The sequence below is a fragment of the Armigeres subalbatus genome, chromosome 3, assembly GCF_024139115.2.
Source record: "Armigeres subalbatus isolate Guangzhou_Male chromosome 3, GZ_Asu_2, whole genome shotgun sequence".
NCBI classification, from domain to species: Eukaryota; Metazoa; Arthropoda; class Insecta; order Diptera; family Culicidae; genus Armigeres; species Armigeres subalbatus.
The window spans coordinates 235,262,035-235,281,320 of NC_085141.1; the positions used below are offsets into that span (position 1 = coordinate 235,262,035).

At 41.5% G+C, this 19,286-nt stretch overlaps 1 protein-coding gene and 1 pseudogene across 1 annotated transcript; one reads left to right on the forward strand and one right to left on the reverse strand.

Moving 5' to 3' along the window:
- Window positions 1–2,524: 2,524 nt before the first annotated feature.
- LOC134226871 (histone-lysine N-methyltransferase SETD1B-like) lies at window positions 2,525–5,021 on the reverse strand. The gene is made up of 2 exons (XM_062707924.1): window positions 4,098–5,021; window positions 2,525–3,765 (listed from the first exon to the last, which is right to left on the reverse strand). The coding sequence occupies exons 1-2, from the start codon at window positions 4,799–4,801 to the stop codon at window positions 2,700–2,702; spliced, it is 1,770 nt and encodes a 589-aa protein (XP_062563908.1). The 5' UTR covers window positions 4,802–5,021; the 3' UTR covers window positions 2,525–2,699.
- Window positions 5,022–10,645: 5,624 nt separating this feature from the next.
- LOC134219468 (T-complex protein 1 subunit theta-like) lies at window positions 10,646–11,582 on the forward strand (annotated as a pseudogene).
- Window positions 11,583–19,286: the final 7,704 nt, after the last annotated feature.

Below are 19,286 nucleotides of genomic sequence, written 5' to 3' on the forward strand. Positions count from 1 at the left end.
ATGATGAACACCAGGAAATGGAAATAGAGTGGCTCGATATAGATGAACTAGATTTGACTGATGAGAACGATTTCATGGAAGATGTTGAATACTTGGATGAAGCATTGCCAATTATGTCAATGGAGGAACATTTCTCTGTCCCTTGGGCTGATGACAACTAAGGAATCAATACGTCACGTAATTTAATTGTTATGTTCATTAACGATGCGAAATAAAATGAAATTAAAAAATAAACATTTCTCCATATGGACGTACACTGAGGAAAATGGACGTATGATTTTCAATCAAACGCCTTATGAAAATTTGCCACAAGGAATCGGTATGAATTTCAATATGTTGCCTTATGAATGATGATTTTCATTTAAAAAAAAGTGAAATTCGGCAGACTGGATTCAAACCATGGGCGTCGGGGTTGGGAGGCCGGTATGCAGACCACACGCCCATTGACGCTTGAATACTCGGGAAGGTAACTGCGTATAAAAAGCACTGCTGGTGGAATAATCGGTCGAAGATTCATAAGGCGCCAGTTATGAATTTCGATAGTCCAGTTTGCTGAGTGTACATAAAGGGGGAGGGGGGGGGGTATAATAATTTGTTACAGTTTGTGACATGGGGGGGGGGAGGGGGGTTGAAAATGCCGAAAAACGATGGACGTAATTTTTGAACGATCCCAAATCATGGCGGGAATCGATTTAGTGTACACGCTTACATGTGACTAACGAGTAATGGGTTATAATTGGGTAAATTTCAGTAACAAAAATCGATCAACCCGAAATGAGAGTGCGTGTGAGAAAAAGAAGCGGGCAGATCACAATCTACACATAACTCTTCAAATTGGTGAAATCGGCAATAATATCAGCCTCTTTCGCGTGAGCACCAAAAGCACCAGAGTACCGGCTGCGGATGATGATGGTCCGGGAGCCCACAGGGTCCCGGCTTTCCAGATTATAAGCTCGGTTATAAGGTTTTGATTTCATATTTTATTCCACCTGTTGAAGAAAGTAAATGCATTGTTAATATTAATATCAACCACTGTTAAATGCAAATGAAACAATAAACACCTAATTTTTTCTCCATCTTGCTTCGTCATGTATTGAAAATAATGAAGAAGAGCGTTCGAATCTTCATCTAGTCGAAAACCTGATACCAGGCCTGATACGAAATAAGTGTAGATTGCCGAAATTTGCATTCAATATATATAAATCAAATACTTACGTTACGTTTTGATATATTAAATGAAAATCGTGATGGTTCCTGCCTGCAAGACTTTTGAAATTATTTACAACTACTTTTTCACCCATTTTTCCTCTTCCATGCAGGTTGTTAAAATGGGTATTTTTTCACCCATTGATCAGTATAAAAAATTACCCCTTTTTTGACAGTTCGTTACACTGACAAAAATCTCCGCATTATATTCATGAGTTCACACATGGATTTTTGCAATGGGGGTAGCGAAATGGATTCCATAATTTCGACACATATATTCCATGCGCCCGCATGCATTACATGAGTGTTCACACATACTATCCATGTGGGTCATAGTATCCATGTGTGAACTTGTATGAAATTAAGTATATGTCGACGCATGATATGCATATTTCAAAATACATGGATTTTTGCCATAAAGTATGTGTCGATTTTCCTGAGTGTATGTTACCAAAAAATGTATACTTTTTTACCCATCAATGGGTAAAGCGTTCCAACCGTGTACGCCGTTTGGATTTTGGGTTTGAATACAGCGCACCTTCTCCAATGGTATTTTTAGGAGCACTCGACAACTTCACGTCCTGTAAAATTTTTGCCTTCACTGCATCCGATGTTAATGCAGTGCCCGATGCCTCGAGTCCCATAATCATGGGTTCATAGTACTCCGGAAGTCCCATCAGCAACAACGCATCAAGCCATGAGTCGTTGACCTTGAAGCCGACCCCTGCAAGCTTATGTGCAGAGGACATCAGTTCATCCACGTACGATTCCACGCTGCCGCATTCGTCCAAACGAATTGAGGTTAGCTTGCTTAGCAACCCGATTTTCCTGGTCAGACCGTTATCCTGAAAAACGTTCCGTAGCTTGTCCCAAGCTTCTTTGGCATTCTCAGCGTCTTGGACGAGACTGTAGTTTGTCGTTTCCAGGCTCAGGTAAATTGTGGCCAGCGCCCGCAAACTGACTTCGTCATCGATTGCTTATGCTCTATAAAAAGCTCGTTGCTATGAAAAACGACAACAAAACAAATGTCATCACTTTTTTTCTAGCAGCTTAGAAATATGAATATATCGACATAAGGAGAGAGAATACAGATCAAAATATGATCAGAACACATCGAGCTAGAGAGATTTAGTGATATGGAGGATATCGAGATATAGAAAGCCAAAATGTACGTAGATTTAAGGGACTGAGGAAACCCTCGACATAGGGAGAGACATCGAGAAATAGAATATCGAGATGTAGAAAGTCGACTGTATAATAATTATTGGTATCGTCATCGAAATAACTACCATTATATATATATGGCTTTTTCCAATGGTGTTTACTGTTGTTAAACGTATGAACTGTAATCTTTATTAAATAGCTTTGAATCGTGCCACTCTGTGCAGCTACATAAGAGTACTGTTTGAGCATCGCTTTTGATATTTGTAATTAATAAATTATAAGATCATTGACTAGAGTATTTCGTGTCTTCATGGAACGCTGTTGTTCCTTCAGTCGGAATCACTTATCACTTCAGCTTTGATGGTGTCAATTACAGGTATGAGTCCACTCACAGGCAACATTTCCTGGCTGATGTCATTCATCCGAGAATCAACAACATCAGACTCATTCGCGGCTGCTGGCGTTGGTGTGCCACAACCAAATTCATCGCCGATGTTCACCGTGCTGCTAAATCCCTGCAGCATATTGTTCAAGTCGTTTAATGCTTCCACAAGCGAGCAAACAATCTGCTTCTCATTATTAAATCGTTCCTTCTCCACATCTACTCTGCTGCGTGATAGGGCCAAATTTTCCCGTTGAATCGATACCAACTGGCCAAGCAAAGCTTTGATTCCTCCCTGTTTTGGAGCTGTTGGCGCTAGCGTGATTGGCGGTGGAGGATCAGGCTTCTTTTGGGGAATGGCCATCAGACTCGTTGCTGCCGTTATGACCGGCTTTGGTTGGATCGCAATTTGGGTGGCGGGGGTTGTTTTGACCATTGGTGTCGGAGTGGTTGTGTAGATGTGCTTAGAAGGAGTTATGATTTGCTGCTTCTGGCTGCCAGCAGTGTTCACAAAAAGTAGTTTCATTGGTTGCATGGAAGCCGAAGACGACGGTACAACAGAAACATTGGGCATGCAGTTTGCGATTGATACAGTTGGTTTAGTGTAGAGTTGAATCGGCGAATTGAAGTTGATTTTTGGAGCTTGTGGTTTTAGAAGGAAATTGGTTGGTACAAGAGATATTTTGCCTGGTGTGTTTGCGGTTGTGGTAGGAGGACCACCCGGAACAATAGTTACATTCTGTCCTGCTGGCTTGGCCAAGATATTTGGATTTGGAACAATTGTTGAAATATTGATGCCAGAGTTTCCAGTATAGTTAATTATTTTGATAGTGCCAGGAGGTTTACTTGGCGATGGGATTGTGGTCATTGGTACAGTGGTGGACGGGGCGCATGTCACTATTGGAGTAGCGGCAGATGAAGTCGGCGGTGCAGTTGTTGTTTTATATGGATGATTATTCGCTTTTGCTGGTTTACGCGATGTTCGTCTACGCAAACGTGCTTTTCTGCGTTCACTAAAATGAAACAAATCACATGTTTAGGTAGAATGAATAACACCTGTTGCTTGGGGTATGTTTTGCCGGTATACGGATGAATCATAAACAACAAATGAAACATGATTTGCGCATATGCAAGAGAGGTGTAGCAGTTCACTGCAAGGACTTAAGAATTAAATTCATGAAGTACACAAGTGCATGAACACAGACTGCAATCTCCGCGCATGTGCATTGCGAAGCTTCATGCTTCCCAATACTACTACGTGTTTTGACGATAGCAACACGAAGAGGAGCTGGCTTTTCCATCAGTTCAAATTGAGTAATAAAATTATGATTTCAATTGTACTTACTCGTCTATGTCGAAGTCTGATTCGTCGCTATCATCGCTCATACTATCCTCCTCATCATCTCCATCATTTTCAAAGTCTGGATCGTTTGGATCGTCATCATTATCTTCGTCCATTGGTTCGTCTTTCGGTATCAATAAGTTAGGTTCTTTTAGCTCAACTTGCTCTGCATTTTTGAGTAACTCATCAGTTCTTATTTCCTTGTCATCATCGACACTCATTTCAAGTTTCACTTGCACCTGATCAGACGAAGTAATTTCATCATTCGGTGGACCAGCATCAGCACTGGGTGATTTATGATTGTTACCGAAAATCGGACGTGTCATAATTTCGTCCATTGACTGGAAATGCTTCCACGATGTAACGATACCAGATTCAAGATCCTTTTTAATACGATTGTAACAACACTTTACATTCTTGATCCTTGTATTGATCTCTTCTGGTGATCGATTGTATCCATATTCACGCATTTTTTCAGACAACTTTGCAATCACTGGGTGCTTTTTGTGTGACGTTAACAGTGTTTTTTGAACTTTAGGATCACCCCATAGTGAAATTAGTAACTTGGTTTCTTCGAAGTCAAAATTTGGATTACGGCAATGTGGTTTCTTTGGACCACCCACAGAACCAATCAATACTTTATTAGTAGATACCCACATGTTGAAAGAGTTTTTATCCCAATTAGTACGTTTAGGGCGTGTATTCATCTCTACTGTATTCAAACATACGTTCTATGGTCACTCTGCACTATTCGACGATAAATACAGTTCAATTTTATTTCCGCTTGTAACTAGTCTACTACACAGCGCAATAGAATCCAATTCACTATGAAAAATCGATAAAGTTTTGCTCCTATCCCATCTACACTGGTTTTTCAGTACAGGGACAAAGGTAAAGTTCACGCTTGCGAGCAGAGAACATGCGCCATCAACGCCGGTGCACTGTTCACGACTGACTTGCGGTACCGAGCAGGCGTCCAGACAGGGGTTAGGAAAAATCAACCCTCGCATGATTGTTAAGGGTGGATGGAAATGTGCGGTGCGCAAGACGCACATGCCCAGTAACGTAATCTGGATTTTGTTACCATCCATAGCTCTATGCTTTATGCCATTCGCTATACCTACCAACATTAATTTATTGCACTGATCGTATAAGCGCACGTCGCATGTGTTGTATGCTATTCCACCGCATGGATTTGAAGCGTCACTCTAAACAGAGCAAAAGTAAGTTTGATAGAAACGTAAAGGTGCATTGTATATATGCCTATAGGCATCGTATATGTGAAGTGAAAGTGAGCGAAATGGAACGGGGTATGCTTTCGTGTCACGCATTCTATGCTAAGGTCTTCTGCATGGTATGCACTTGAAAACTGGTTAGTGGCGTTCTTGCTGAACACACAAAACACTACACGAGGGTTGCTTTTTATGCGAATAGATTTTATCAATTTCTCAGATTATTTCACAACTTTTCAAATACAACCTGATTTTTCTTAACTTTTTTGTCGTTTTTCGTGGGGTCAAATCAGTGTTTTATTAAACCAAAAAATATTGTTCTTCTTCTATAACCTCCACATCCTAACTAAAACCTGTCATGTCCTTCAATATAATGTTCTTCCTCTATTTTAACAGTTATTAGAGCTTTTCTATGCCCCTTTTCTATTGTATGAATATGTATCTTGTGTGGCAAGTCTGGCCCCAGGAAGTCGAACGAATGTCTCTTTCCTGAAAACATCCTAGACACCTCGCATAATACCATATTATATTTGTTCAAAATAAATTACTTATAAATAGTGTGTATTACGATATTTTTAAGTTTTAAGTTTTATAATGATTTTTGAGTTTTAAAAAGTGATTACTTGGTCATGTTTAGTATAATGAAAATTTTACTCCATGAGAGGGCCACCTCTGTTCATTGTTATTTATTGGCGTGGGTTTGTCGCATCCATGCATATGTTCAGGGATATAATTAGTAGGGAAAGAACAATTTCTCACTTATTATAAACACTCAATATATGTACAGCGCCGTAGCGTGCGGTTGGCCAGGCTGGCCCCCGCCAAGGACGCCAAAATCATTGATTATTTTACAACAAATAGAACATTAACAAATTTTGTATAAATTAGGGACAATTTAAAAACTAAACCGATTATGCGTTCGTTAAAGGTCTATGGTAGAGAAATGTTGAGTAATCTAGAGCAAAGATTTTTTTTTATTGCCACATCAACATGTCATACGGATTGATCTTAGCTTTGACTAATATTCTAGTTTCTTAAAGACTTCCGGAATCGGATTCAATTAAAATGCTATTTGGAAATTTTCAAGTTTGATACCCATCAAGCGTCGATCACATTGATGCAAATGTTGGTCACTATTACGCCACCGATCTTTAATAGCAATGAGGAATAAATAGCACAGGAACGATTCAGCTTTTCGATGTAGATTCCTTCAAGAAATACATCCATAATAAACCAATTGATCAAAGACCGAAGGAACCTTTTGCAATAATAACTGATACCAGTGGTATGACTTTAAGTAGATTTGATATAAATTTGCTCATATTATTGATAAAAACTCCTTGAAGTCTCGATTGAAGTCCAAATTACATGAAGTTACGTCGAAACCGGTAACTTTGTTAATCTTGTTATTAGGGCATTAGTTGATTGGAGAGTGTTCATTGCATATTTTTCCTCTAAAAATAATCAAATCCAGATTACCCTTGAGTTGAATTTCCTTCTTGATCCTGCTTCCGATGGCGATTCCAACCAACCAACTTCATCGTTGAATTTAATTGACCCAACTATGTGCAGAACTGCCTCCAAACCACCAACAGACAAACTCCCAGAGTTGAACCGATGACCCACTTAAGTCCATTAATTCCTCCAAACTAGGGATCCTATATTAAGAGATGTGCGAATACTTTTCCAGACGATTTAGCAACGCTGTTACTTTCGTAAACAAACGCTGCCAGCACTTGCCGCAGTGATAAATATTTAGGCTTGCACATGACTTTACATTCGAAGACACTTTTTGATTATTTTGTCTATCCTCCAGCAGTGCATTTTCGCTAAAATTAAAGAGCAATACGAATGAACACGATATAAGGCATCAACTAGATTACTTTTACTTACGAATGCAAAACAAATTGTTCATTCGATAAAACTTTTCATAAAATATATTTCACAAAAATCGCAATACCTTTCGATCTGCAACAATAACGATGTCCATTTGGCTCAGATTTTGACAGTTCTCAATGCTCGATTGGCTCAAGATGGCCGCTTTCGCATATCTCTGAATGTAGGATCCCTACTCCAAACCATCAATCTAGCTTAAGGCTCTATAAACCGTAATCAATCAGATAATGACGATGATTTTATTCGAATCCGCACTAATACTAATAAAGTTTTGAACTAAATTCAATATTTTGGGGGTATTTGCCGACTTACCTCCATCATAATATATTCATGGCATTTCCTTATTAATTTTTCACTTATCCAAATAAACAATTACTAAGGAATTGCAGGAAAAACGCTGAAAACTGCCTTTTTCCTGGGCCGGCATTCGTATTTTTATCGAACGCATACTAACTCCGAACGTTCGGAGCAAACACATACACACGCACTTGATTTTTCACTTGATCTTTTCCCACTGTTTTCTTGATTTAATCACTCCTAAAACATATTCACTAACTGAGTTTCACATTTTTCTTCAATATTGACTACCAATTAATTCACTTCGCGTCCAAAAACTGTCGAAAACTGCTTTCCAGAAATCGAAGTGAGAGACAAATTTGACGACCGTATTGTGAACGCAATAAAATGCGGAAGACTCAAACTCACTAGCGCAATAGGTGAAATGGTGAGTACAAAATCTACGCGATGCAACTTCATTCAATCCGAACAATACAATGTATACGCCAGCCAACACGCAAACAAAGGTGTGCATACACGAGAAAATAATCATCTCTTCACCGTTGCCAGATTTGTTTATTTGAAAAAATCATTGCTGTTTGCCGGATTGAACAAATATACCAGAAATAAATATTTTAACATGTTATGTAAGCTTCTGTTAAATTCCAAGTGATGAATAACAAATTTTAAACCGATAAATACCCATATATTTGATACACCGTGAACATGTGTTATGATATAGAATAAACATTTCGTCAAGTCTGGCAACATTATGCATCAGCTGGCATATTTTTAACACCCCATTTCCACCCACCACAGTTGTAAACAAAATTTATCTATCGCTGCTGCACTTTTCCGTACCAATTGCCTCACTATTACAAACAAGCGATACAGTCATTAATTCTCAAAACATTGTGATGGAGTCTTGAGCCTTAACCAGATCTGAGTTTTTTCTTGATTCGAATACGAGGACCAGTAGTGTATCAGCACCATCGATAGATTCACTTCAGCGATCGTTTTTTCTTGATCCGAATAGGCCTAGTAGCGAATCCGACTATCAACCAACCAACTTTAAAATGGGATTTTGATGTAGAATTATGTTTTTCGGTAAGATTGGGAGGGGGGGGGGGTTATTCCAAAGTTTCAAATTTGGGACCGTCACGAAAAGAGGTCAGGACGTATGAGCCAATAACGGCCGTTTTCAACGGATTCTGAGGATTTTGGTAAAAATCGATCAGTAAACTCTCTAAGATTCTATTCAACTGTTGTTAACAATTCATTCAATGCATTCAACTATTGTAAAATTCAATTTCGTCAGCCAATGCCGAAATTGCACTTTATCAGTAAACTGCCTACATTTCGGCTATTAGAGCACCTCCACGGGAGTCCTCATCGCTATTCTTATAATAGGGATCCTTCCCGAGTGCTATTTTAGGATAGTGCCCCACCTCCCCACCGGTGGTTTCTATTTTAGGTGTAGCTACTTCATAAACATATTGAGTTCTCACCGGGCGTTGCTAAAAGTAGTCATCTTCTTCAATGGCTCTACATTTCAACAGGAACTGGGCTAGCTGCTCAGCTTAGATTTTATTACCAATTCCTTAGTTATTATTATTTGAAAGTTTTTCTATGGCCGCTTTTGCATGAGTATGTATTTTGTGTAACAAGCACAATGGATACACTATGCCCAGAGAGCCCACTCGAAAACATCCTTGACCGAATCGGAAATAGAACTCGCCATCTCCGGACGGCAACTGGGAATAATCGAACGCTTTTGCTCGCAAAGCTGACTGAAGACCCGTCATAGTACTTAAATATATTATATCAAGCTTTTTCCATTTTTTTACAGTTATTCCTTCTGGATTTCCTTCCTCCTGGAGATTTTCTTCGAAACAACTTCTGAAAGAATCCGGCAAATTCACTTGCAAAGTTTTTTGAAACCACAAAAGAGATTATAGGGCAATTCCAATAAAAAAATCCAAAAGATTCTGGAAGAAATCCTAAAACTATTCTAAGGGAACTGCTAAAGATTCTACTTTCTACACTCGAGAACTCCCTTCCAGGGATCTGTGAGGTGTGCATTATCACACCTCCTTGATATTCCTTCCCCTCGCTTTGGTCGAACACTATGTCGACTTGTGAGATGCACATTGTGCTGAACATTGTGTTGTATAATGTTGGTAGCACTGTCAACTGCGCACTTCCTGCATCGGCACCCTCATCGCTCATCCAGTTGGTTCAAGCGTTCGCAGAGGTAAGTCGTGTTCGGAGAAGACCGACGCTGGCAAATGGCGGGTGATTCCATATACGACGGCAAATGATAGCTCCGATCAAGACAAGCCATTTCGGGATTAAAGTACGCTTAGTGAGTTATTACATTGGCGATCCGTGCCAGGTATTTTTTAAAGTAATTTTTAGGACCTGGAATGATAAAAATCGACAAATAAAACGTGCTATGGAATCACCCGCTAAATAGCTAAAAAAAAAAGAAGATGGCGTGAATTGGGGGGGCTTAGTGGAGTAGTTTCGTCAGGAACTAATAACCGGGACGTGATTGTCCCGAAGAACCGATTAAAAATTCATGCAACCCAGAAGAGCTGACGAGACCAGCACCGCCAGAGGCGCTAGTGTAGTTTACTCACATTTCGGGTAAATTTATTTGAAAGTGTTATGTCAAGTGTAGACTTTTTTTGCTGTGAGTTTTGGCGCTCACCTCGCACGAAAAAATTAATAAATATTTATTTATTTACGTCAGTTCGTCGCTCATCCTTCTGTTTTCAATCTGTGCAGAAAATGGCCATTCACGTCCTAAAAGCACTTGAATTTACTTCCATGGTGCTCATGTAAGTATAAATTGCTGGGTCCGAAGCTGGATTCCAGTCAAAATTGGTTATTTCCGGACGGATGGCGATGACTCACGTGAGTTTTTTTTTCTCGTAGGCTTATTCCGGCCTGGAAGAGCAGTTCATCGAAACATCAACGCCGGTAAGGAGTTTGCCGGTTCAGTGCGCCCGGAATGAACAAAAAAAATGTAACGTCATCAATCACATCGAGAATCAGTTTGTCACTTCCGATGCGGGCATCATCATGAGACAGATGTCGAACATCCGGCGGCCAAACTGATGATCCAGGTTAGCCAGATGCAGGATGCCGAAATGCGAGATGCGTTCCACCTTCGTGGAGGTGTTTTGCGGGGCGTTGCTGGAGGTCGCAGAGCTGCTTCGATTGGGAGTGACAACAAGCGATATTGCTAAAGGGTATGAAAAAGCCCTGGATCTGGCTTTGGAACCTCTGCGAAGTCTGGTTTGCCACAAAGTAAATGATTATCAAAATCAGGAATAGGTTAAGGTAGTATGGATTTCGTTTATGTCCAAACAGTTGGGTAACGAGGACTTCATTTCAGAATTGATAACAAAGGCATGTGCTTCGATTCTGCCGGAAAAAGCCCTCCTTCAATGTGGAAAACAAGATTTTGGGAAGTGGATTGCACACGTCCGAGGTGGTTCATGAAATGATGTTCAAGCGGTTCCTGGAAGGCGAGATCACTTCGGCCAAGAATGCTAAAATCCCTATGTTTTCCTGTCCGGTGGATATTATTCAGACGGAAACCAAGGGAACTGTTCTGAGAGTGCTGATGAGCTAAAGAACTTCAGCTAGGGAGAGGAAAATCTATTGGAATCACAAATTAAGGCTATCACTGCCTTGCCGGAGGAAAGTTCAGCGATATGGCTCTGCATTACATGAACAAATATGATGGCGGTGCGTTTGAATTCCAAGTTTGCGTCGATTTAGCAAGGCCGTTAATGGAACTGTACTACCTTGTTTGACTCCAACAAGTTCCGAAGAGCTATTGCGACAATGTGTTCGTAAATGAACTTTCCTCAGATACCTCAGTTTGTATTTTCCGCTCGGAAGGATCGGATAGCAGAATTGTTACCATTGTCATTCGTGGCTCCACAGACAACTACATGGACGATATCGACCGTACCATTAACGATGGAGTCAACACGTTCAAGGGTCTTTTCTGCCAGGAGCTGGAGCTGTAGAAATCAAACAAGCTCGTTTGACGCATGAGTACGCATAAGATTAATGGCTGAAAATCGAATACAGTCAAAGCTCCATGAGCCGATATTGAAGGGACCATCGACTTATGGAAATATCGAGATGTAGAAGAGAAAATCCTTGGAAAGCTCTCTGGAGGGACCAGCACAGAAACGAATCCATCATGTAGAAGTTTGAAAACCAAGTGCAGCCGGAAGGGCCAAATTTCGTCGCCGGCACCGTTTCAGAATTCGGAACGGTGGCTCTGCAGGACAAGGGTGAGTCTTTTTTATTCGGATTATCGAAAATGTCTTCCGAATTTTATACTATTACATTTTGTTGAGAATTCTTTCCGAAGCTTGCCAGTAATTCATTTTTTTGCCGCCAAAACCATGAATGTTGACAGAATCCATAGAGAATTCCCAGCTATTTGTGAAAGAATGTTGACTGGATTCAAATGAGTAAAAATCTTGATTCGAATACTGACTAGAAAGGAATTTCATTGAGAATTCAGTTCAAATTTTACCTGTAATCATAATTCGGTAATTATGTCGCCAGGTAATCATTGGATTTCAGCTTCATCTGGATACGATTTATTTGTTCGGAGACTCATTCTTTTCACTCCACCCCCTAAGTTATTTCGTAGTTTTGTTTATGTATGTTATCCACCAGTCTTCTTCTTTATCCATGAGTCTTGCTCTTCATAAGGTTCCACACAGTACAGTCGAATTTGATTGTTATTCTGTCTTCACTGCACTGCTGTATAAAATTTGGTATGAAGATAAAGGGCCAAAAGGGGTGGGAGGGGGACGAACATAACATGTAAGAAGAGAATTATTCCAGATTCCGTTGGGGTACGTACGACTTGACTTTTGGGATATTTCGATGAAAATTTTATTTTTTGATGTGGAACTATTCTCGAACAGTATCAAATAACATTCTACACCAAATACGGGTCCATTTGTGATGTGTTAAAATTTTTGACGTGATTGTGACCGTCTATATGATGACCCCCTCTTCTTCTTATAGGCATTACATCCCCACACTGGGACAGAGCCTCCTTGCAGCTTAGTGTTCATTAAGCACTTCCACAGTTATTGACTGCGAGGTTTCTAAGCCAAGTTACCATTTTTGCATTCATATATCATGAGGCTAACACGATGATACTTTTATGCCCAGGGAAGTCGAGAAAATTTTCAATCCGAAAATTGCCTAGACCTGCACCGGGAATCGAACCCAGCCACCCTCAGCATGGTCTTGCTTTGTAGCCGCGCGTCTTACCGCACGGCTAAGGAGGGCCCCCGAAAGCAGTATATTGTAGGAAAGCGCATTTTAGTATCTAGTCCAAAATACGTCATGCGACAGCGCTACTTTCTGAATTTTTCACAAAACAAAATCTGATAAGTCTGTAAAGTGCAAAAGAATTCATTGGCCACGGAACATCACGAAGTGATGTGGAACCTGTTGGAGGGGACACTTTCCTTTTTAGACTAAAACGTGTTATGCGGAAGCTCTTCATGTTTTCTCACGAATGATCTAATGAGTCTGTAAAAGACAATTGACCTCATTGGTCGTCTCCAGAACATCACGAAGTGCCCATGAGGAACCTGTAGAAAGGGACATTTCATTGTTTCATACCCACACGTGTCATGCAATAGCTCTTGCTTTCTTCATGGTTTCTCACAAATGATCTTTTGATGACTTTGTGAGAGACAATTGACCTCATTGTTCATTTCCAGAACATAACGCAGTGTAGAAGGGGACATTTCCTTTTATACCAAAACATGTCATGCGACCGCTCTTTCATCATGGTTTCTCACAAATGATCTTTTGAAGTGACTGCAGACTGCAGTCTCGCCGTCTCTCTTCAGTTCCCACTACTGCTCTGCGATCGATTCCAATGAGGTCGATGTCGTCCGCAAATCCCGGAGCATATACGACCGTGTGACAGCGACCCTGCGACAGGTACGCAACAGAATTTTGTACGCCGAGTTCAGAAGAGTGATCCCTCTGTAATTGGCACACTATAGTCTGTGCCTTTTCTTATAGATTGGGCATATGAGGCCATCTGACCAGCCAACTTGATCGTCGCCGACTATGTCCATTCTGCTTCTTAATACACCTTCATTTTCACCGTTCAACAAATCTTCGAAGTGCTCCTTCCACCTGGCTGCTACCATAGTCTTGTCTGTCAGCAAATTCCCCTCTCGGTTATTGCACATGGCGGTCACTGGCGCATTCTTATGCCGCGCGCCATTGACAGTTGCGTAAAACCTCCGCATATCATTTCTATCCATGTTCTCCTGCGCTTCAGCTATCACACTCTCTTCGTGTTGTCTTTTTTCTGCGGTGGATTCGTTTCTCTTCTGCCCTTACTACGCTGTACCGCTCTCTATTGGAACGGGTACGAGCCACTAGCATTTGAGCAACATTTTTCTCGTCCGTCACTCGCTGGCACTCCTCATCAAAACAACCATTTCGTTGGCGTCGCTGTGCAGTTCCTGCGCTGTTGAGTCACAGCTTCGTGGATATTTTCCCACAATATATTGACGTTGCCAGATCCGGTGTCATCTCCTATCCGCTCGTCCAGCTTCTGGTGGTACTGTTCAGCAACTCTGACAACTGACAAGTGTTGAATATTGAAACACATCGTTTTATTGTTTCTGTTGGGCAGAGGTGGACACAGCGCAACGGGTAACCACAAACGGAACCGGCCGCGGGAGAAAGAAAAACACAACACGGGAACTTTCACGGGGACAACGAAATAAAAACAACTACGTGGTACGAGTCATGGTGGCATAATAAAAAATATGTTTATTTACATCTATTCGGTTCATCTTGTCATCACAAGCACGGAGACAGCGGAGACAGCAGACCCGCCTTTTTCAGGAGAAGAAACGCCGCCTGGAAGAAGCGGAGTGCGAGGAGATGGAACAGCTGTACCGTTCTCAAGATACACGCAAGTTCTATCAGAAGCTCAACGCATCCCGCAAAGGCTTCGTGCCGCGAGCCGAAATGTGCCGGGATAAGGATGGGAGCATCTTGACGGACGAACGTGTGGTGATCGAAAGGTGGAAGCAGCACTACGAGGAACATCTGAATGGCGCTGAGAGTACAGGCAGTGAAAGTCAAGGCAGCGGAGGAGATGACTACGTCAGTTCAGCGGACGATGGAAGCCAACCAGCCCCACCTTGAGGGAAGTTAAGGATACCATTCAACAGCTAAAGACCAATAAAGCAGCTGGTAAGGATGGTATCGGAGCTGGGCTCATCAAGATGGGCCCGGAAAAGCTGGCCACTTGCCTGCACAAACTGATAGTCAGAATCTGGGAAACCGAACAGCTACCGGAGGAGTGGAAGGAATGGGTTATATGCCCCATCTACAAGAAAGGCGACAAACTGGAGTGTGAGAACTTTCGGGCGATCACCATCCTTAATGCCGCCTACAATGTGATATCCCAGATCATCTTCCGTCGTCTGTCACCATTAGTGAACGAGTTCGTGGGAAGTTATCAAGCCGGCTTCGTTGACGGCCGCTCGACAACGGACCAGATCTTTACTGTACGGCAAATCCTTCAAAAATGCCGTGAATACCAGGTCCCAACGCACCATCTGTTCGTTGATTTCAAGGCGGCATACGACAGTATAGACCGCGTAGAGCTATGGAAAATTATGGACGAGATCAGCTTCCCTGGGAAGCTTACCAGACTGATCAAAGCAACGGTGGATGGTGTGCAAAACTGTGTGAAGATTTCGGGCGAACACTCCAGTTCGTTCCCGCCTGGGAAGCAGTGTTACGATAGACGGGGATACCTTCGAGGTGGTCGAGGAATTCGTCTACCTCGGATCCTTGCTAACGGCTGGCAACAACGTTAGTCGTGAAATACGAAGGTGCATCATCTGTGGAAGTCGGGCCTACTACGGGCTCCAGAAGAAACTGCGGTCGAAAAAGATTCGCAACCGCACCATATGTGTCATGTACAAGACGCTTATAAGACCGGTTGTCCTTTACGAACATGAAACATGGACAATGCTCGAGAAGGACTTGCAAGCACTCGGAGTACTCGAGAGACGAATGAACCATGAGCTCGCCCAACTCTACGGCGAACCCAGTATCCAGAAGGTAGCTAAAGCCGGAAGGGTACGATGGGCAGGACATGTTGCAAGAATGCCGGACAGCAACCTTGCAAAGATGTGTTCGCTTTCGATCCAATTGAGTCAATCGAGCATTGAGAATTGTCAAAACATGAGCCAAATGAACGTTGTTATTGTTGCAGTATGAGAGGTATTGAGATAGATTTTAAGAAAAGTTTCATCGATTAAACAATTTGTTTCACTTTCGCGAGTAGAAGTAATCTAGTTAATGTATTGTATTTTGCTTGCACTTTTATTTTAGTGACAATGCTTTTTTAAACACTGTTAGCAACAATCAATATGAAACTGACGATTTTTTGTGGTTCCTGTTTCGTAAGCTATGAACGATCTTCGGTACCCAGCAATGAAATCGTCGCTTCAGTACGTAATCTATTGATGCTCCATTGAAATAAATTTTAGTACTGCTGTCATAGCAACACTTTTCAAATTTGTTTATTTTTCAAACAAAAACACAGTACGAATATTAAATTTAAATTTTAAACTCGCTCAGAAGGAATCGTTGGTAGGTAAAATTGTCGGCCACAAGGTCATTTAATTATATATCACCGTTTTATCCACTGCTCCCTCTTCACTTACTCTACAGTAGGTGCAATTAAATAGAAAACATTGAGGAGAAGCCCGGTTCTATTGACCAAGGTGGACTATGAAACGATCGAGGTAAAGGCTACTGTACTTGTGGCGGGCATAAGGCGATGGACGAAGTTGTTGAATTGGCTTGAAGGTTGGCGGTGCGACTGTGGCACAATGGTGGCTGCAGAGGTGATGGTGTATCATTCTGATGTCGGAGTGTGCTGGACAGCGGCGGGGATAGCCCAATGGTGGCCAGGAAACGGTGGTGGTCTGACGTTCTTCAAGCGAATTGGCGACTTAGCTTCCGAGCTCGCACGGTGAATGCCATCGATCGATAGTAGTCTAATGGAATTTCGGCAGGAGTTGCGAGTCAACAATCCTCGTGCCACAATGTTGGCCTGAACACAGAGGTACTAATCTGCTTTTCGTCGTAGCTCTGCGACGAGGCGCGATGGGGACTGGTGACGTAGTGTCCACGCGTCGGAAGGGACTGGCCTGCTACCCGATTGGTGCAATGGCGGCGAGTGAAGACTGTGACCAAACGTGGGGATGCTTGTAGAGTAGCCAAGAAACCACAAGCCAGTTACAAGCGATGAACAATGAACACATTTTTTTAATATCATTATTATCCCAGGCAATTTTTTACATTTTTATAAAAGGAAAAAATCGAATAATCATTACTCGCTAGTAGAAAAAAACTATAAAACCACTCCCTATCGTCGTTAACTGGGCTTGATAAATGATAAAGTAAGGAAACACGCAGGTTACCAATTGATGAATCTGCCAGTTTATTTCGGAGTAATTCGGTAGTTTGGTACCATCGGAATAATATATTTCGTAGTGACTCGAGGCAGTGTACTTTAGAGTTGGGAGAGCCGTCATTCAACGTGGACGATCGAAAAATCGAAGGTCACGTAAGCTAGACGTAGCATGGTCCGGGTGAGTCTCGTTCTAGTCATATTCAAGAACCGGACACTTTTGTTACTTATTCCTTGAGTAAAAAGCTCTGGGCGGTAACTGATTAAAGAGGCGAAAACGGAAACCCTCACTCACGAAAAGCTTCAGAGCCGCTGAGTCAAGTGAATAGCTCAGAATGCATATTATTGCTGTGTGTTCTATTTAGTGGGGATTATGCCAAAAATTGATCAAATCCTAATACAGCTCATTTTAAAATGCAACGAAATAATCTTCTAGTTTGTAAATGACCATCATACGCTATCTGAAGTATATCTCTGCCATTTTCCATATTAGATTCAGCTGAAATTTAAATGATTCTAACCCGGTTAATTGTTAAAGAACGTTAGCAAATACGGTGGGTTCTGGGTTGATAAATTGATTTGGTGTGGGTGGTGGAGGCGTAGACCAATGCATAGACGGAATTAAGTTACCCTAAAAAAACAAAATTACATCTTAGAAACTGCGAAAGCTGCAACATCTAGAATCACTGGTCAAGCGACTGTGTCTCAATTACTCAATTACTGATTGCATCCTGTTTCGTATTTCATTGATGAACTTATAAAACCATAAAAAATCACTTTAATAAAGATTAAAAAAAAAAAATTAGTGTGCTTAAAATACGCAACGGAACGCAGCATTTTGTTGGGTTTTCGGGCGATGAAATTTAATGTTTCCATCTACCTGCGGCGCGCAGTTCAACAAAATCTAACTCTTCTTCTTCTGGTGGAAGTTCGACAGAACAACGGTAAATTCTTCTCACGGAAACGATCCACTGCGGAGGAAACCTGTGGCACAAACACAAATACATGGACACCTCTTCCTCCAATGTAAAAATTCTTCTGAAATTCCTTATTTTTCAAAGGAAATGCTTCTTAACCTGAAATCAAATATAAAGCTTATAGGCTAGTTTATTATGGTTTAAATTATGGTTTTTCGCAAACCAAAGGAAAATAATAAATAAACAGCCAGGGTGATAACCTTGACAACAATAGAATATTAGACCAGTTCAAATTTATGTAGAAGCGTTGCTTTGTTTTACTGGGTACCGAAATCTTAGAACATGGAACCACAAAATGAGTACTAATTTGTTCTGACCCCAACATCTGGATTATTATATCTATGCTGTTGGTGGACAGACAAACATATTCCAAATTGTTATCAAATGCAAAGTCATATACAAGCTTCAACATTTTGCGCTGCGGTAAGTACTGGAAGCGTTTGCTAACAAAAGTAACAGCGTTGCTAAATCGTCTGGAAAAGTATTTGCGTATCTCTCATTATATGATCCCTAGGTTTGTACGACGATGCTTCTCATTAGTGAATGTGCAATGTATTATGTCTGTTTGTCTGTGGTAGAAACTTCGGTAGGCTAGCATACTAATGACACACTGGTGGTATTCGTACTATGTTACAAGTTGTACCACAGGTGTGTCACCTTGTACCATGCTGGTACAACGTGGAAAACCATTGTGCAATATGTACTAGGGTACAGAACCGTGGTATACCACGGTCCTTGTACCACCAGTGTGTCTTTAGTATTACCAGGGTTGCGCTACCTACATCGCGTTGGAAGAGCTGTCTTTTCGATGCTGACACGATGCAACATGATGTGCACAGTTTAGTTTAGAGTCCCTCGCTGGCACTCGGACGATGATCAGCCACCCCTAACATGGGGAACAAACGCTGTTGTGAGCCGCTTCTAACATGGAGAACATGCGCTCGATCAGATTTGCACCTCCGGATAGGGTAAAATCCCCCCTTCCTTGTCAGCATACGACCATAGCTCCCACCGGGGTAGTTTACCCGATCTTTTCTAAGGTTGCTCGTATCTCGACCAGCGTCACGAGGAGGTAGGGATAGGAGCTGCTTTGTAAGAGGCTAAAGACCGCGAAATGGAGTCTATTTTATTCCTTCAGGTACGCGAAGCACCAATGGTACGCTTTATCCAACATTTGCCGAACCCTATAAAAGTTAAAAGCTACAGATATTCCCAGGGTAATTTTCAGAGGAATTCATGAAGGAATTTTCAGAGCAATCCACGATAGAGTTCCTAAAGAGATTTCCGG

Bases quoted from the DNA above. Each gene is read 5' to 3' on its own strand.
- LOC134226871 (XM_062707924.1), bottom strand. From the start codon at position 4,801: ATGAATACACGCCCTAAACGTACTAATTGGGATAAAAACTCTTTCAAC. The intron at 3,766-4,097 runs GTAAGTACAATT...GTTTCATTTTAG, and splicing joins TCAGACTTCGACATAGACGA to TGAACGCAGAAAAGCACGTT.